Here is an 18,296-nt window from a genome sequence, read left to right as displayed (position 1 = left end):
GCTTGGAGGACAAAGAGCAACTAAGCTCTGTTTCCTACACAGCATTTCCACTTTCTGAAGGTAGGACATGGCTGTTACAAAGTCATTCTTCACATCTAGCTTATAAAGGAGCTATTTGAACCACTACTGACTACTCAGCACCAGCTTTGAACTTGACCCAATTCAGGGTAATACATGGAGTAGCCAAAGGCCTGTAAAACTGAGCAGGAGAGAATGACAGTCAATTTAAAAACTTCCACTTGAAGAATAAAGCAGCACAAGGATTTTTCTTTAACCCATATGTGCTATGAAAAATAGATAGCAGAAGATAGATGGGAGGGTCTCTGGAAATGTAAATACACCACAGCATAATAGACATTGAGATCAATATTTATAGAAACCAGATGGAAAGAAGATTATTACTATTTCAGAGGGAGTGGGGGAAAGCCCCATTTTACTGGAAATAAAATAGCTACATACCCTTAACTGAATTTCAAAGCAGAGTTAAAAAGCTCTCCCAAAGTAACTAAGGTGTTTATAAACCTGATCACTAAAGCAGATTGTTATAATCTACAAAGCTCTCTTTAATCAGATTGCTAAAGTGTGTTTTCCTACAGAGCCTACTAGTATTTTTATAAACTGAAAACCATTTTCCTCTTACCTTAATTGGCTTTGAGCTTCTTTTATGCTTTCTGCGACGAATGAGTTTCTCCCTGTCCTGGAAAATAAGATTAAAAAGTTACTCTCGTCTTGTTTGCAGCTTTAGAAGGCCAAATCTCCCGAGGAAATAAATCATTGGGCTTTCACCAACTCTCTGTTCATACATTCAAACAGCAATCTGATTCCAGGTGGGAGGATTCATATCCAAATCTCTATGCATGTCAGCTGAAAACCACTTGAGGAAGGGAAGATGGGATATCTGCAGAAAACCCCTTGTCGTGCAGTTGCCTTGACAGGCTGTTGAATGACAGGCACTGATGGATTTCCTGTTAAAATCACGGGGAGGCCTGTTGCGGGGGACTGGTTTGGGCTTTGAATGAGATGCTGCCTCTGTTTCAAAGTTGTTACATGATGGTAGTGTTGATCTCACCCCTCCTAGCAATGGTCTCTTAGAAGAGGCAACAGCCTGTTTTGGAGTCTCTTTCTCCTTACCCTCAATGTCATAATACAAAGTCAGCTGAAAAAGGGATTGTCAGTATTAAATGACAGAAGAACTAGTGAACCACCGTCTAGCAGCACACACTTTTCCAGCACATGGTATCACACTGTGTGCCTGCCTCTTGTTAAGGAAACGTTTGAATGGTAGCTTAGTTGTAATAGTAAAACAAAACAGCCTTGTGACCATGTAGGTATCTTCCCAAGCTCCACAGTTCTTAGCCTGCGTTCATTTCTAGAGCTCGGTTCACACACGAGTTATACTTTTGAGTTGTAGGGGCTGATGCCCCCCTAGAAATTCAATGAAACTGCTCCCTTGCACACCTACGTCTAAAAATCTGCAGATGTTAAAAGATACTAACCCTTGCAGCTCTAGTTATAAGAAGAAATACTATCAGTGGTGAACTGTACACAGGAATTGTTCCTAATTTCCTGGTGCTCTGGACATACCCTTGTTAGCTCATCAATTATGTTCTGTTGTTCTATGACCTGAAGCTTTAAGAATTCAGTTTCTTGTTCCTCATTAGCCTGATCCAGGTCATTGAGAGATCTTAATTTCTTTAGAGGAGGATGTGATGTTATTTTTTCTCTCTGTGGTAGGAAGAGAAACAGATAAAGTAAGACCTAGCAATTAAAAGACCACCTTCAGCCAAAAATTAGACATTTAAGCTGTACAGCCCTTTAAATATCCCTCAGATACACCATTTTTATAACTTTATTAATACCTGTCAGCACTTCTTAACAATAGAGCAGCACAGGAAGTTTGAGTTCTTCAACCAGAAAAACAAAGCTTTACCTATTTACTTATTATGTGGCAAGATAGCCTATACAGCAGCCCTTACACCCATAGCTCTTCCTTTGCCATGCATCAAGATGCCCTAACATACAGCAAATTTAGCTGAACTCCTTACCTATTCAGTGGGTGTGCAAATAGCATCTACTCCCATGACCCCGTGCCCTTACTGATACCCCTCGCGTGACCATACACACTGAGGAAAGGGACATGCTTTAGTCATGTGAAAGACATACATCCAGTCAGAAGAGGAAATGCAAAAACTGTGGTGCCACATCAGTTTTAACTAGAAATCCACATCCTGCCTGGGTAAGAGATGGCTACAGCCCGTGAGAATTGCTCTAGCCACCCACAGCCTGCTAGCTTCCATAATTTGGGCATCTGTAGTGTAAAAAGCAGATGTCAGGGAGCTAAGTTAGAACATATGTGCTGTATGCACACATACATGACAGTCGTGGTGCCTGCTGATGTCTAACGCATGCAGATTGCCAGGTCCCTTCTCTCTGCTGTGGGACAGCCCAAGGGGCTGAGATCTGTTCTATCACAGCTGCGGAAGAACAATTCTGACCTGTGACACCTGAATTGCAGAGTCTTAAAGTGGATTAACCTTGTAACATTAAAGCTTTTTTTTCTGTAAGATAGGAAAGTGAATCTGATCCTCTCATCCTAATCGCAGGAAAGCTGCATCCATTGCAGAAGTCAGCCTGCTCAAGACAGTGCTGGTGCAAGCCAGAGACAAGACACACAAACACACTCACAGGAAGTTGTCTCAACCTGCCAGCTTACATCTGGCAACCCAGAACTTCCACCTCCTTTTTTGTTAATGCCAAAGCAACCTCAGTGCATGTGTAAAGAGTAGATTCTGACTCATACTCAGGGAAATTCCATTTGAAGGACACAGACATAACTGCTTTGATCCCATTTCATATAGCCCTGATGTGAAACTGATAACCCTAGCCAAATTTAGAATACGATTACCCTTTCCCATATCCATCTACCATGTTTATGTTTTATGGCAAGACTGTATGTGCTCAGCGGCAGACCAGGACTTCGCCATCATCAGCTCTAACAAGAACATGTATATTCAAAGATGAACATCACACTGATTGAAAACATCACTCTTAACAGCTTCCTTTTTGAGTCCTAGATGCCAAACAGTAGAGCGTGATATGACACTGATACAATTATTTCTTTTTCTTTTTTTTTAACAATTGAAACTCAATATTCTAATTTTGGAGATAGTATTAAAGATTCTGCATTCACATTCACATATTATGCATTCACTTAAGTATACTGTACATGTATACATACTACACAATGTTACAGGATGTATCTCTATTATATAGAGACATAAGCATGGCTATATCTTATCAGTAGTATTACACACGATATACATCACTTTTTTTGTACGTATATGCATGCATACACTATGCAGATGTGGCTACCAGAAGAGACATAGATCATGCAGCAATCCTCACTTTGCTCTTCAATACGAACCATTTCTATGTTTTCTTTAGTAATTGCTTTGAGTTTATCTTCCATGCGCTGCAAAGACTGCATAAGTTCATCATTTCTCTTCGTGAGGCACTTGTTCTTTTCCAGAAGAGGTTTACATTGTTTCTCAGCTTCTCGGACACGCTTCAGCTGGATTGATAATAGCAATTAATAATTGTAAATAATCCAAATAAAAGATTTTTTTTCTCACTCCTTTGTTAGAAGTATTTTTATTACTTCCCTATTGGACTAATGTCCCAGTAAAACGCCAAAGTGATCTAGTGGAACTGACGTTTATAGCTCACATAGCTTTATCTATATACCTCAAAAAATAATTCTGCATATTCATTTCCAAAAGATGGCTTTATCAAGGAGAAACTCAGACTTACAGATGAAGCAACCCAACACAGTCAGGCAAAGCTGCTACAAAAGTCCGAAATGACCTGTGCTTCATCTGCAAGAAACTCACTGATTTTCTCACTGAAAGACAGATTTGCATAGGTACCTACTCAGTCTGGACCACAGCAATAACAACATAGTTGTAACTCTGGTTTTTAATGCCACACAGTGAAATACTTGTGCACAGGCACAATGAACTTTGTTTTAATCAACAAATCCTGTTAAGATAGGAAGATATCTTAGGGCATGCTTGGAAGTTCCAGTATTGGTACAACTAGAGTTTTAAGCAAGATCTCTTCCTCTGAAAAAATAGTTCCATTCAGTAATACTGAGCGTTTTATAGATACAGTTTCTTTCTCTAAGGGAGAACAAGGAAGATGGCATGTGGCTGTGAAAAGATATCATCTCTGTGCCCAGATGATCTACTCCACAAAGGCACCATCCCAGTTATGTAGTACTGTTTGTCACTGGGAGGTTCCTGCCCCTTGCAGTTCTGCTGAGGAAAGGACTACAAGAGTTTTCTGTAGCTATTTAGCACAGGCAACCACACTTGCTTACATCACCACATCATCTTACTAGGCTATTTAAACTAAACCAGTGATTTAGTCTGAAGCAGGTTAGCAAGTACCTGACGATCCCTTCTGCTAACAGAAAAGGGGGAAGCAGCTAGGAAGTCATTACTTCTTTGATCAGAACAGCTGTGGACTAAACAACAATTTGTCCTACCCTAAGAAATAAGTTAGTTGTTGCTAATCTGAATGAATCAAAGCGTGTGGTATTTCCAGCAGTACTCCTGGTCACTTTTAATAAAATGCGTTAATTGTAGCCACGTTGTGTGAGGAACAGCTTAGCAGCTTTCTAAAAGTTTTGAGTTTTTTTTTCCTTTGTAAAGAAATAGCCTGAATATTTAATGACATGCAGCAGGTAATCTAACTCATCAGACTCCAAGCTATTCAGTATCACAGATATCTGAGAGTTGAGAGCTTTTCGTAACTGGAGACACATGAACATATCTGTAATTTTCAATCTTGCTAACACATTTTGCAAATATTACATTAAGAACTTGAAGAGATTCAAGCCAGCTAAACTGATACGAAACAAGTGCATTAGGAGTCCTAGCTCAGGAATTAAAAAAAACAGGAGTTAAATTTCACCACCCTCATCCTTAATCACAGAAGTGGAAATATGGAGAGGCTAAAAAGCCAGGGTGCTGACTTCAACACACATGTATCACCACCTAGGAGAAAGTCAGATAAAGGGATCAATTCTCCACTGTCCGGTCTCCCTAGATCCCTTAACTATTCTCAGCCTGATCAAATACTGGATTATAAACATTACTTTATTTACAAGATAAGCCTCACCATACAATGTTGTACGCTCAAAAGGTCAAGGAGGGAACATAAGTGTTCATACAGACACCTACAAACCTCTCTGCCTCAACTTTTATTGTGACTTTTTACTCATATCACTTCAATGAAATTACTGTTTAATTCTAGAATTAAAGAAATCATCCTCAGCCTCCTGAGTGACTAGCCTGATGGATGGAAAAGGCATATTCATCACTGCCTGTCATCCTTGGATCCTCCTCTCTTTGCCTTTCCCTATGGCTCCCAACCTCCTCTGTCCGACAGCGCAAAGCTCACACACCAGTTCATTTCGTTCGTCAACAAGCAACGTATTCCTGTCCTCCAGCTTCCGGATTGTGGCATTCAGCTCTGCTATCCTCTTCTGGTTTCTGCGCAAGTCCTGTTCATTGGCAACAATATAAAACAGTTACCGAGTCTTTTCAAAATACATGCTTGGGAAAAGAATCCTCAAAACCCACACACCAGTCAAGTTGTCATTGTCAACAAATTGTAGTTATGGATTTTTACAGTACTGAATGTGCTGGCAAAAACATACATGTATTTGGAAGAAAGTATCTGGTTTGGGGGACACTTTAATTGAAAATTTTCTGCTGTTAAAAGAATAACGAGAAAACAACCAAACAAATGGTATTTTTTTATGATGGGGAAGAAAAAGCAGAAAGACAAAAGATTCTAATTTTTATTGCCCTTTCCTATACCTCACTTCTATTTGCTGCACCACTATGCAGGTGAAAAAGGACATCCTTTTCAGTATCAATTGCATTTACTTTCTTATTCCTTATATGTATATATGTATAAATATGGGTATATTCACACGTTTGTTGTGTAAACATCATATATTTAGTCACACAACTAGTTAGTGAGTTGCGTGCTTTGTAGTGATGGCAAGAGCTGCATACCCGGAGATTAAGACAGACACGAAGGAGGATCTCCCAAAAGTCTCCCAGATTCCAACCCCCGCCTTCTTCCTCCCCCTTCCTGCCCATCTTCCCAATTCTACGTGGCTTTATGTGGTTTTAAGGATGTGTGCTATCCAGGTAGTTATGTTCATGGAATGATTCTTTCAAAGGTGCACTAATTATTTAATATGTTTTATATTTGTAAATAGAACAACTGAGGAAACAGCCTTACAAAGCTTGGTCTCATTAGCATTCTCTCTGAAAAATCTACAGACATAACTTCTCTGTAGTGAGTAAGAGTGGGAATGTTCTCCCAGGGCCTGAGAAAATATTTAAGCAAGAGAAAATATATAAGTTTAGAAAGCAAGAGAAACACAGCCATGTTTCTGCTTTGCAGGGGCTGGTAAAACCTGCATACAGGGCTGCTGCAGTGCTCCGAACCATCTCCAGCCCTTCCTGGGATCTCTCTCTTGGGACTGCTCATGTTACACTCTGCCTCCTTCACCAAGAAGAGCTGTTCATCCAGAGCTTCCTTCTGCAGCTGCAGCTTCTGCACATAGCCTGTCTGTGTCTCCAGTTCTTTCTCCAAGGAAAATATGATCCTGTCTTTAGCCTTGATCTCGTCCATCTGAATGAGAGAAAAAAAACACAACAATGATATTACTGTGTAAAAGCAACACCATTTCAGCCTTCTCCAATATAGTAGCATATGATTTACTTAACAGCAGTGTTCAACACCTAAATCTGCTATATCACACTGCACCAGGCTTGTAAAAACAACACACTTTGAGGTTTCAGCCATAACAGTACATTGACACAGTGGCAGATTCACCAGCCTTACAGAGTGAAGCCCAGGGACTGAGCCTGGTGCAATGTTAACAGATAACTGGGTGAACAGTTCAGTCTTTTGCATCTCATTTTGGTCAGTTATTTATACTAATGAAAAATAAGTATAAACTCTGACAAACCTAAAAAAGTTTAGAATAGCTCCTCCTCGTGTAAATGCAGCTACATTGGCTGGGACAGGAGAGGTTACAGTCCAGTTCTTACAAACAGAAGATCTGTGCAGACCCAGTATTTCTTAAAGCTGATTGCCATGCTATTAATCTTTGCTGAGTGCAAACTCAGGCTACTCATTTTATCGTTATTTCATTTCTGTTTAATATCCCAGGACTAGCCAAGACAAAAAGAAGTGCCACTTATTTCATCTCACAGCAATTTTTAACAATGATGGCTGATGGGAAAATTTAGATGAAAACTTAGAATTTCAAGATCAGCGCATGCAATCCTTGCAACCATGAAAACTGATACAAAGCTGATAACATCATTAAGCTCAAAAAAATTTGGTGAACCAGAATTTGCAAATCACTCTGGCAAAACAGAAGTACTGTTATCTGGGAATGGTATGAATCATTCCCTGAAAAAAAACCCTGTATCTATCCTATTTTGGCAGCTTCAGGCAAAGACACTTTCTGGTCTTGCAGCTTTCCAGTCTTGCAGAAATCCTCCCCAAATTGTTTTTCCAATTAGTAGGACTAGATTCTGATCTTCATTCACTAGATGTCACTGATGTAACTTCCTGTGCTCTAATAGCAATACAGTGGATTTGGAAAACACTTGCGTAAGACAAAAATAATTCTGGTCTTGTTCAAGTTTCTTATGTGAGTAAATAGCTGTCAAAAAGCCTTTCATCAGCTGCTAAAAATAAAATACACAACACAATGGTGCAACCTGAGTTGATCTTAGTGTTACTATATTTAGCTCTGGTTTATCCTGAATTTGACTACAGTTCCTTTCCATATTAAAACCTGAAGACAGAGCCTGAATTCCAGACGAGGGGGGGAAAAAAAAAAGAATTAAAAAATAAAAAATAGTAGTTTGTCCTCATGGCTACACAAAACTGCAAATGGGGATCAAAGTAGCAAGAAAGGTCAAAATTCAGAAGGCAGATATGAAGAATCCACCACTACTAGCCTGTACTACATTACTGAGCATTCTGGCAACACAAGAACATACCTCCAGTACACAGATTTTGAACAGGTTGAGGATGACCTCAAAAAAATTATAATTCCTGACAGTTTACATCACTATTTCCTTTACTTAACTATCAAATCCTGTATTCCAGTTTTCAAGCCAAACTTTCCACCATTAGCAAGCAGGTCCAGCTCCTCGGATAGGGAAACATGGCAACTTGCACCATTGCTAATGAGGGCCTCAGTTTGTTCATTTTCCCCTGCAATTACTGAAGGCTGTGCCAAGGCCAAACCAAAAGATACCTCTCCTCCTGCCATGGATTAATGTGTTTAGGATACCATCGCAAGGGCAAGATAAACTAACAAACCATGAGTGCAGACACAAACACACTTTTTCTAACACTTTGTATTGCACAAGTATTGGCATCTCAGCAAGCCAAATCCTCATGGACTAGACCAACCACTTCCTCACTTTAAGGCGTTAGCTGCCATTGCAGTGGTTGCTCTCACCAACTCGCCATGATCTATTTACTGCTGAGAAATAACAGTGAGAAGCCTATAATGCTTTTGCAAACTGAGGTGCATTGCAGAGTTCCGCATTCAGTAAAAGCTAAGGGCACAGGAGGCAAACTCACTATGGCATAAAAGAACGTATGAACTGTTTTGGTTACTCACCAGGCGGCGAATATCCCTTTCACTCTCCCACTTGATCTTGGAAATGGCTTCCTGGTGGGATTGATGCTCACTCCGAAGATCCCCTGCCTTGATCTTATCGGCTTGGATCATATTATTAAGGGCCTCATCTACCTGCTTTTTGGCAGACTTCAGTTCAGTAATTTCCTGCAGAAGCTTAAGGCGCTCGGAGTCGAACTGTTTTCTGGCCTCCTCACGAGCCTCAATAGTCAGCGCTGTCCTTACTTTATCGCTGCTCCCATCCCGCAGCGCACACAGTGCTGACTTCAGGCGCTGGATTTCACTGTCTCGGACTTTGACCATCCGCGTCATCTCCTGCTCATGCTGTTTGATGAGGTTCTCCCTCACAGCCTGCAGCTCCTTCATTTTCTCCTCATGGAGTTTGGCTTTTAGCTCCGTGATCTGCACAGTCTGCTTGCGCTGCTCCACCTCACGGATGCGCTTAGTTTCTTGAGTCTTCTCCCTTTCAAGTTTAGCAACCTACATTAAGATAAAATGAAAGTCATTTGCTCCCAAGATAATGTTATCAAAACAGGCCCACCCAGACACACAGCCACATCAAATTGAGGAAGACCCTGCTGCAGAATCTAGACGATCCTTTACCCTTCTACAGCAAAATATGGGACAAATCCCAGAGCATTCACATAGATTTTACACTGTCTTTACTCAAGCTAAAACAACCCTGTCTTCTGCAGGTGTTTTACCTCACACAGTGACACAACATGTACCTTCAGAATTTCCTAAGGAAATAAGACTCCATGTATATGCATGCATTTGTCTAACAACTTTCTATCCCATCAATGTCAGTCAAATTCACCAGAAAATTAAAAGGCTCAGATATAGCAAAGGTTCCTATAACTTTCATGACCATGAAAGTCAATCAGATGAGAGAGAAGTGCTTGCCTCTATATGATCCCACCCGAGGTAAAGTGGAAGTCTCAAAGTCCAGGAAACTTTTCATCTTTTACAAATGTTCTTACCCATAAATAGAGCTTTCTTGAACATTTGTAGTCACTTCTTAGTCACATATCTACAGACAAGCATGCTTCATGGTTATTATGCTTATGAAACAACTAGCTTTACTTAGAATACATTATTTGCTAGTCCTCATTAAAAATAGTTTTTAAAGTTCTTTGTCCATAGCTTTGGAACCAAAGATACAGAGCAACCCACCAGTCTGCAGTACACTTACGCTAATACATCTCTAGGTGTAACTTCATACCCCTGAGCAATTCCACAATAGTCACCTGTGTCAACCTACACCAAAGGAAAGCAAGGGATAAGGAATGGTTTCAGTTCAAAGCAAACTTGGTAGGTTTGTTATTTACAGTGAAAAAGAATGTGGTTTCAAAGACTGTAAGAACTTCCTTGCTAATTCCTTATTGAAAAAGGACCACAAGGAAGAGTAAGCAAACCTCAAAGGTCAGGTTGGACAGGGCTATGAGCAGCCTGATCTAGTGGAACATGTTCCTGCCCATGGCAGGTGTTTGGAACTGGATGAGCTTTAAGGTCCCTTCCAACCAAAACCATTCTATATTCCATGATTCTTTCAGAAAGAAAAAACAGGGGAAAAAAAAAAACCCTGTCAATATGAATAAGCATAGTAGCAGGTCATCTGAAAGCCCTCCAAGAGACACTAGTGGTCTAGCCTGCAGGCCTAATTGATTACTTGGAGAGGATTTAGTGAAGGTAGGTTTCTATCACCAAGATCATTCTGACAAATAATACTCCATAAAAATGAGAGGCATCTTCCTCAGAAGGCTCCATGGAAAACAAATCTGAAGGATTCTCCTAGAACTCACTCACATTTTGTAAGGGCTGCCCTATATAAACAATGCAGGAAAGAGAGTGAGAAGTTCAGCAGAAGATACAGGCAAGAGCTGAAGCTGCAGCACACAGTTCTGAGGTTTCTGAAGGGTTTCTAAATTATCTGGTAGGCACCTCAAACCTTCACAGGTATGTCTATAACACAGGGCCATGGCTATACCCTGTGCATCTGATACTCATCTGCCTTTAGCCTACATACCTGAGACTGTAACTGTGGCAGACCAAGTGGTACCTGAAAAAGCTTTAAACACTGTATACATACCCTAGGGTGTAAATACAGTTCAGCTGCACTGCAGATGGATTAAAAGAGTTGACATGGATTGCCATGCTATACATTCAAGGAACACTTCACTCAACTTTGAAAAAAGGGCATGTCTTGCTGAGATATCAGCCATTCAAAAAACAGCAACGCTACGCAATTTCTAAACACTGAGTGGACAGGATGAAACCCACTAGATTGAATATGGCCAAAGATGTTACAAAAGACATATTGCTCCATTTGAGTGCCAGAGGCTTCTTAAACTTGTACCTCAATAGAAAGAAGTCTTTTCCATGTAAGCAACAGGACATCCACAGTAAGAAAACGTACGTGGAGAAAGCAGACCACTGTTCCAGGAAAGAGTTGTGTTGCATCTGTTCATTTCTGTGATACTATCTTTTCCACGTGTTTCCCTCTTTCAGCGCAGACACTGCTAACTAAAACCAAACTCTCACTTACCTTTGATTTCTCCTGATGCAGCTCAATTTGAATGTCTGTTAGCTTGGTCCTGAGTTCCTCATTGGCAGCCTGTAGGGCAACAATCAGTGCCTCAGGCTTTTCGCCCTTGCTACGTCCTTTTTTTGACATGGTTTCTTATCAGCGAGAGTCAACGTGTTTAATTATTTTAAATGCAGACTGCCATCTTTTTCTGTTCCTTTCAGTGCCAGTTAGTTCAGCACCTACTGCATGACATTCCTTAAGCTCCTGGACTCAGCTGCTTTGGAAGCCCTGTGAGAAATAAGACATACTATTATTTGTCAGTGGACAGTGCAGCATGACAGCTCACATGGTTACAGAACACAAGAGAGAGCTCACTTCTCCAACACTGCCATCTTTGTCTGAAAACCTGCATGGGAGATCCCAGCACAATCAAGCTTCTATATGCAAGTCTGGTGTACTAGTGGAGATTCCATGTATGCCCTTTTTATGTTCTCAGAAAGGGGCACCACGCAATGAAGACAGGAGCTTGTTTACCATAAGGATTACTGCTGTTGAGAGTACAGGGCTAGAAGGGGCAAGTAAATTTAACACAAGCCTTGCAGCCTGAAGTAACCACAAAGCAGGCACTTTAGTCTTGAGGATCTACCAACTATATCTTCCTCTTACCCTTCCCAACCCTTGATCCCCCCAACATCCTGTCACACACACTAAGAGTTTCCACAACACAGATAGAATCTGCCATAGCTCTTCCTCCATCTCTCAAAAACTGGTGAAATACTGCTTCCAGGAATTCAGCTGTCTTACATAAACACAATCGTATCCATATCCACAGCAAGAGAACAAAGCTGCATTAGGGGAACTTTAGACTGGACATTAGGAAGCATTTCTCTACCAAGAGGGTGGTCAAATACTGGAATGGGCTCCATAGAGAGGTGGTCAATGCCCCATGCCTGTCAGTGTTTAAAGGCATTTGGACAATGCCCTTAGTAACAAACATGCTTTAACTTTTGGTCAGCCCTGAAGTGGTCAGGCAGTTGGACTGGATGATCATTGTAGGTCCCTTCCGACTGAACTATTCTAACGCAAAGGATAACAAACCAAATCAACCTTGCAAATTCACTCTGTTGATCTGAATGAGTATCCTACTGAGACATAGGAAGATACGTAATTGTAAAAATATTTTGTTACTGTGTTTTATGTAGAGCAGCTCTAAATAGATAGAGGTAGATCAAAAAAAATGTACCCCTGAAACTGTTTTTTGACTGGAACTTCCATTTAATTTGAGTAAATTAATATTTTAGACAAGAATTATCTTCTTTCGGTGCAATTCTTTTTCACTGAGTGTTGTGATATTCAGATCTCCAAGGTTGTATCTTTTCACCTGTAAAGGCAGCCTACCATTCTTTCAGAGGGAGGGGCCCAGTGAGTTTGTCAGTTCTCCATCATCTTGCTTTTAATGTTTTTAATTGCATAAAGCTTGAATTTTATGCCAAAGCATTTTTAAGTATCTGCTTTTCCAACACCTCCTTGCAGACTGCAGTGAGAGAATAACCTTTCATAAAAATCCCTGGTTGTCTTGCAATACCACATATTCCCCACATGGTGCAAATTATATTTACTGAAGAGTACTGTCCCTGCAGTCTGTCATGGAAATCTAGGCAAGTTTGGAGGCTAATTTCACCAGCTGCCATGTCCTTACTACAATGAGCGCTCTCAATCCCAAAGTGGGAAGGGAGCCAGTAAGATGTACTGATTCTCAGCAGTACACATGATCAAATCCTAGATTTTACATCTGAGAAGAAACAGTTTAATTCCCTGGATAAATAAATCTCCTTGGTTTCAGTGGGACAAGCCTTCGGTATATAGACCTCTCTATGAAGTACATAGGGCACTGTGCTGATGCCATTAGACATATCAGCTCAAGGAAATTAAAAACACCATAGCATTCCCAGATTGTGGGAATAACATGACCCTCATAACTGTTTCAAAACCTGGTAGTTTATTTGGCAATGCATCTATTTAGAGACTGCAAGAAGCATCTATCACATCTGTAAGCAAAAAGACCAGCAGAATTATTTACGATGAATGTCTACCAAGTACAATAGTACATCTCCTGTCAGCTTTGTCCTCTGCTAGCACATGTCAGTATCATCTGTAGGAATTATTGTTGGAGCCCTTGAAGCCACAAAAACCTCTGGTTAAGCAAAAGAAAGCTTCAGAAACAAACAAACAAACAATCAAATCTACATGCAGATTTCCATCCAAGATGGCAGGATTAAACCCATTCCTAAACCATAATAAATTGAGTCTGGACCTCAGAAGGAAAGATTCTATTTTGCTTCTCTCCTGAGCAAATCCATCCAGTAAATTCTGAAGTAACAGCTATACACACTTCTTTTGAGATACATCTTGAATGAAAATCTAAATTAATTCACTGAAGGATTTGCCTCTCTTTTTATGGAAAGTAGTAACACATTGCTATAGGCTGTGAAGTATTTATCAGCAAGAGATCATGGCTACGCTTGACCTTAATTAAAACTGCTACTGTATGAAAAGGCACATCTGAATCTCAAAGTTTGTTGGTTGGTGGGTTGGTTTTGGGCTGGGTTTTTTGGTGGGTTTTGGTTTGGGTTTTTTCTTTGGTTGGTTAGTTGGTTGTTTTTTTTAAGATCAATTCAAGCTTAGCTGCATGATATAACTAGGTAGAAGTTTATTTATTCACATTCCCAGAATCCTAAAGCAAATAAGCATTGAGTGTGCAGGTAACAGTGTGCTGCTTCTGTGGCAGAACAAGCCATAAAACATAAATGCCTCGAGGAAAGCACTTCATAACCTTTAAGGTTGAATGTAAACAGACAAGTACAACTGGATGAGCAATCCCACTCAAAGCTTCTTCCTACCTCGTCTCTTTAACCTTCTGTTTTCCTTCCTTCCTACAAATTTCACCCATTGCTGTTACTTTTCTTCTGGCTTCTATGCTTTCCTTTTTAAATTCTTTTTTTCCTTTATTTGCTGTTTGCTCTAGTTCTTTCTTTTCCATGGCATTCTAGGTTACCTTTTTGTCAATACCGGGTATAGCTTCTGCTTCAGGGATGTTGGGGATCAGTCATTTTGATCAGTCATGCACACTTTTATTCTCTGCTAAATTGCTGCTGCGTGATACTGTCCAGAGCAGAACAGCCAAGGATGTCCAGAACCTTGACTACGAATTATATAGGTCTCCGTACAAAGACACAAAGCCTCCACAGGTTACACCTGGATCTCAGAAGTGAAGAACACAAAGGACAGTCCAATCCCTCTCCTATCACTAGTTTCCTTATTGATTACACCCTAAAAACTAATTTCAAGCTGAAAGTGAAAAAAGCAGGGGAATGAAGCTGGCTTTGAACACTCTTTTTCTCCCTCCTGCAGTTTGTATGCTACTGCTGAGGATCTGGGAATGATTGCTCCATTTCAAATTACTTTTTAAGCCAGGCACCCCTTCACCAGGAAGGCCAGTTAACCGCCTTCTTGGTGAGCAATTCCCAAACACAAGCCTTTCCACTGTATTTTTCAAGGCTAGCTCATGCAAACTGCACCCAGACATGTTTCATGGATACCCTTATTAGTGCAACCACCAGGCAGACTCAGCCCTGCACAAGGGCGCTCAACAAGAGTCTCATATCCTAGGCAGTCCAGAGGTGAGTCTCGGGGAAATGCTCTGGGTTTGTACTGTGCTTTCTATAGTTACATGGAAGATGCTTTCTGAAAAAGTATTAGTAGAAGGCCCTCTTGCCGCCTTCCCTTGTAAATAGGTAATAATCACTATCATCAAACTGAATGCTAATTAGGCAAGTTGGGGTCAAGTTATTTCAAAACAATCTGTCTTTAGGGAATGCATTTGTCCCAAGAGATGAAGGTTCGAAATTGTCTCTTCCCTTTTGGTTTGCAGCGAACGAGACAAGTTGCAGAAAACGCCTTCACTGCAATAACAGCACAAGAGAAACCCCACACTCTTTGTGGGGCAAGTTCAGCCAAGTCTGAAAAGGCATGAGCCCAGTGGAACATCCATGGGCACATATGCTCCAGTTTGCATGTGAGACCGGCAAGCCTGTATTTATATTACAGAAACTGTCTGGGGCCTGGTCAGGAAAATAGCCAAGACCACCGTTCTCTTAGTTGCAACAATTCTGCTGTAGTAAGAATCTGAGCCATTTTATCTTGCTTTACTGTAATAAAGTTCATTAGAGCAATCTAGCCAGACGACTTTTGTGTTCTGAACCATGGATTTGCTTTTTCCATGAATTATGTACAAGATCAATTTGAAATGGGATGCCCAAACTGTGTGTGCAAGATGAACTTCACATACTACACATGGTGGATGTCATTTGGCTGCGGGTGCAAGGAGGGTCAAGGTCACACACTTAGAAAATAATATGCGTAACATAAATTTTGCTCCTGCCCCAGTAAATGCACACTGTTATACACCACCCACGCATGGCTAGACATACAGACCTATGGTCAAGTGCATACATCTAATGACATAACTTCAGACTATGCCTTTTCCATGCAGCAGTTAGTAGTTTTTCTTTGTCTGCGAGTTCCAAGACATTGCCAACAGCGCAAACCCACATCAGCTCAAAGAAGCCTTTAGAACAGTAGGCCCAAGCTCTTTCTAGGATGTACTTTAAACCTGAGGTCAACAGAGAGTAAACTGTCGCATCCATGGGCGACATAGGAGGGTTTCACTGGCAACGTGTGACCTGGAAGGATCAGAACAATCTAACAAGACATTAAAATTATGTTGCGCTCCCATCCCTCACCTACTGGTGTCTTGAACAACAGGAGAAACCTGTTGCAATCCTGCAAACCATGATCTCAGAGAAGCTAAAAATCAGAACAATGGAAGAATATAACCAATCTCATTTTTAATCTATCAGCACAAAGCTAACTTTCCACTTATACAGAATGAAACAAAAGAAATGAGATTACAACAAATAGATACCCTCCAGGACTTGCAGTTTCCCCCTCCTCTCAGTTGAAAAAGACCTACTGTTTTATTTTGGGAATTCATTAGGATTCCAAGAAAAATCTTTTTTTCTTATGGGGAATCAGTTTCAAACAAAAAAGTGAAGAGAGCAGGCCCAGCAATCCCTCTGTCCCATCCACTTCTACACCCTCAAATAGAAGTAAAGAGACCTCCAAATATAAAAGTCTGTTTAATTCAACAAAAACTTGCACACATCAGTAGGAAGAAGGGAAAGAAAGGAACTTCATTTCCCTATGTTTTAACCCAAGAGGAATTTTGAGGCTGTTTCAGTGAACCTGACCAATCCCTTGTTTGAAGGTACAGCATTTCTTGCTGCCCTTCACTCACCCCTGTTCTTCTCTAGAGTGCTACAATGACAGCATCAGAACATTACGACGGCAGCTTAATACTAAGGCTGATGAGAGAAAGGTCACTTGCTCACTGTACACCACATCCTTGACATGCTCCAGCTGTGGAGTGTTCTTTGTAAAACTGACAGCAACCACAGACCTTGTTTAGCCAGAAAATCAAACAGAATTTACCATCACTATCATAAAACAAAGCAGACAAAATACAGTAACAAATCTCCTTTTAATGTATGGTGATGGATATGACCTACAGAATTATGGATTTCAAACCTGCATTTCAGAACAAAAGGTCCTGTTTCAGCAATAATATTTCAGTTCAAATCCAGAGTGGCAATCTCACACACTAATGAACCCTCAGAATTAGGGCTTCTTCAGTTAGTTATTACACAGCATAGGGATAAGACAGAGGAAAAATTATGATATAGTCTTTGTCCCAGCAATCTTACAACTTAAAAAATCCTACTGCAATTACTGTAAAAAAAGTACTTTCCAAAAGACAGAAAAACTACCCCTTTTCTAACCCCAGTGCTGCTGTCCACTTTGTACAGCATGCATCTGTACAACTGTCATCACAGTCACTTAGTCTGTCATTAATGCCTCTCCCAGCAGGCCTCATTACAGAGGAATATGCGTATAGCTGTATGTTTATAGCAAGAAGAAAGACTCTGCTAATTACACAACAGCTGGCTAACATGTGGGCCACCAAATACAAGAAATAGCAAAACTCAGAGAAACACTTTTGTGAACTGGCTTTGTAAAGAACCACTGAAAGACTAGTTCCTTCCCTCTAACAAGAATTTCCAAATGAAGTTATCCACCTGTCTACCAAACAGCAGTTAAAAAAAAAAAAATCTTACTTGAAATATGAAAAAGCACTTGCATTTGAAAAGTACTTTACCAGTACATCTGTATGTTGTTAAAGGAAGCTTTGCCATTGACTGCAATAGGAGCAGCAAGTAGGAGACCAATACACCTCCCAGTGTAAGTGAATTCATAAAATGTACTTACAGCTGAGCCTGGAGACTTAGGAAAAAATAATGAAACAGGATTCCATTTACTCTTAGAATCTTAATCAGCCATTCTGCCTTTCATCTTGACAAATGAATGAATTAATGTACCGATGTTTTTTTCTCTTGCTCTTTGAACAATGCCACATGTGTACTAGAATGCTGCAGTGATGGGCAGGTAGCAAGAGGCTGAGAATTCATCTCTGGTTTGACTAAGAACACTTCAGCAGTGTTAACCAGCATTCAGATTATTCATAACAGCATATCTTAATTTCCTCTCCCAACAGAGATCCAAAGCATCATCATTTAGCCCAATTAAAGTTTAAATATGAAATTAGGTTTAAAATAAAACATAATTGAACAGTCCCCTTTGCTGTATAGGTATCATCTGCTCTAGATGTGTATTGAAGATGGGCACAAGTACTCAACTCATCTCTGCTGAGTAACCTCTTGAATAGATGTTTGAGCTCTTTTCACTATCACTTCAACTTTCTTTAACACAGACTCGAATGCAAGATGACACGTATTGTAATCATGGATGTATTTAGCACACTAGATTGGGATTCAAACGAAAATAACTTGACAAAACTCTGTGCAGGGCAAGTGGGAAAAAACAACAGAAAATATTCACTAA

The 18,296-nt window shown here is 40.4% G+C and overlaps 1 protein-coding gene across 8 annotated transcripts in view; it reads right to left on the bottom strand.

The window, feature by feature from the left end:
* Positions 1-18,296, bottom strand: part of JAKMIP2 (janus kinase and microtubule interacting protein 2) — a 50,549-nt gene that overhangs the window by 20,399 nt on the left and 11,854 nt on the right. For 6 of the 8 annotated variants that reach the window (XM_030503743.1, XM_030503745.1, XM_030503742.1 and 3 more), the window contains exons 2-8: positions 11,298-11,567; positions 8,735-9,232; positions 6,505-6,714; positions 5,468-5,566; positions 3,425-3,571; positions 1,585-1,725; positions 641-697 (exon numbers count right to left, since the gene is read on the bottom strand). In XM_030503743.1, the coding sequence (XP_030359603.1) occupies positions 641-697; positions 1,585-1,725; positions 3,425-3,571; positions 5,468-5,566; positions 6,505-6,714; positions 8,735-9,232; positions 11,298-11,426 (1,281 nt within the window). In that variant the 5' untranslated portion in view covers positions 11,427-11,567. Of the gene's footprint in view, positions 1-640; positions 698-1,584; positions 1,726-3,424; positions 3,572-5,467; positions 5,567-6,504; positions 6,715-8,734; positions 9,233-9,944; positions 11,068-11,108; positions 11,275-11,297; positions 11,568-18,296 lie in introns of those variants that run through there. The other 2 variants (XM_030503747.1, XM_030503746.1) reach the window with 2 other exon arrangements.

The sequence above is a fragment of the Strigops habroptila genome, chromosome 12, assembly GCF_004027225.2.
Source record: "Strigops habroptila isolate Jane chromosome 12, bStrHab1.2.pri, whole genome shotgun sequence".
In the NCBI taxonomy this organism is placed as follows: domain Eukaryota; kingdom Metazoa; phylum Chordata; class Aves; order Psittaciformes; family Psittacidae; genus Strigops; species Strigops habroptila.
The sequence above is the reverse complement of the archived record's forward strand: the minus strand, read 5'-3'. Positions and strand labels throughout refer to the sequence as shown.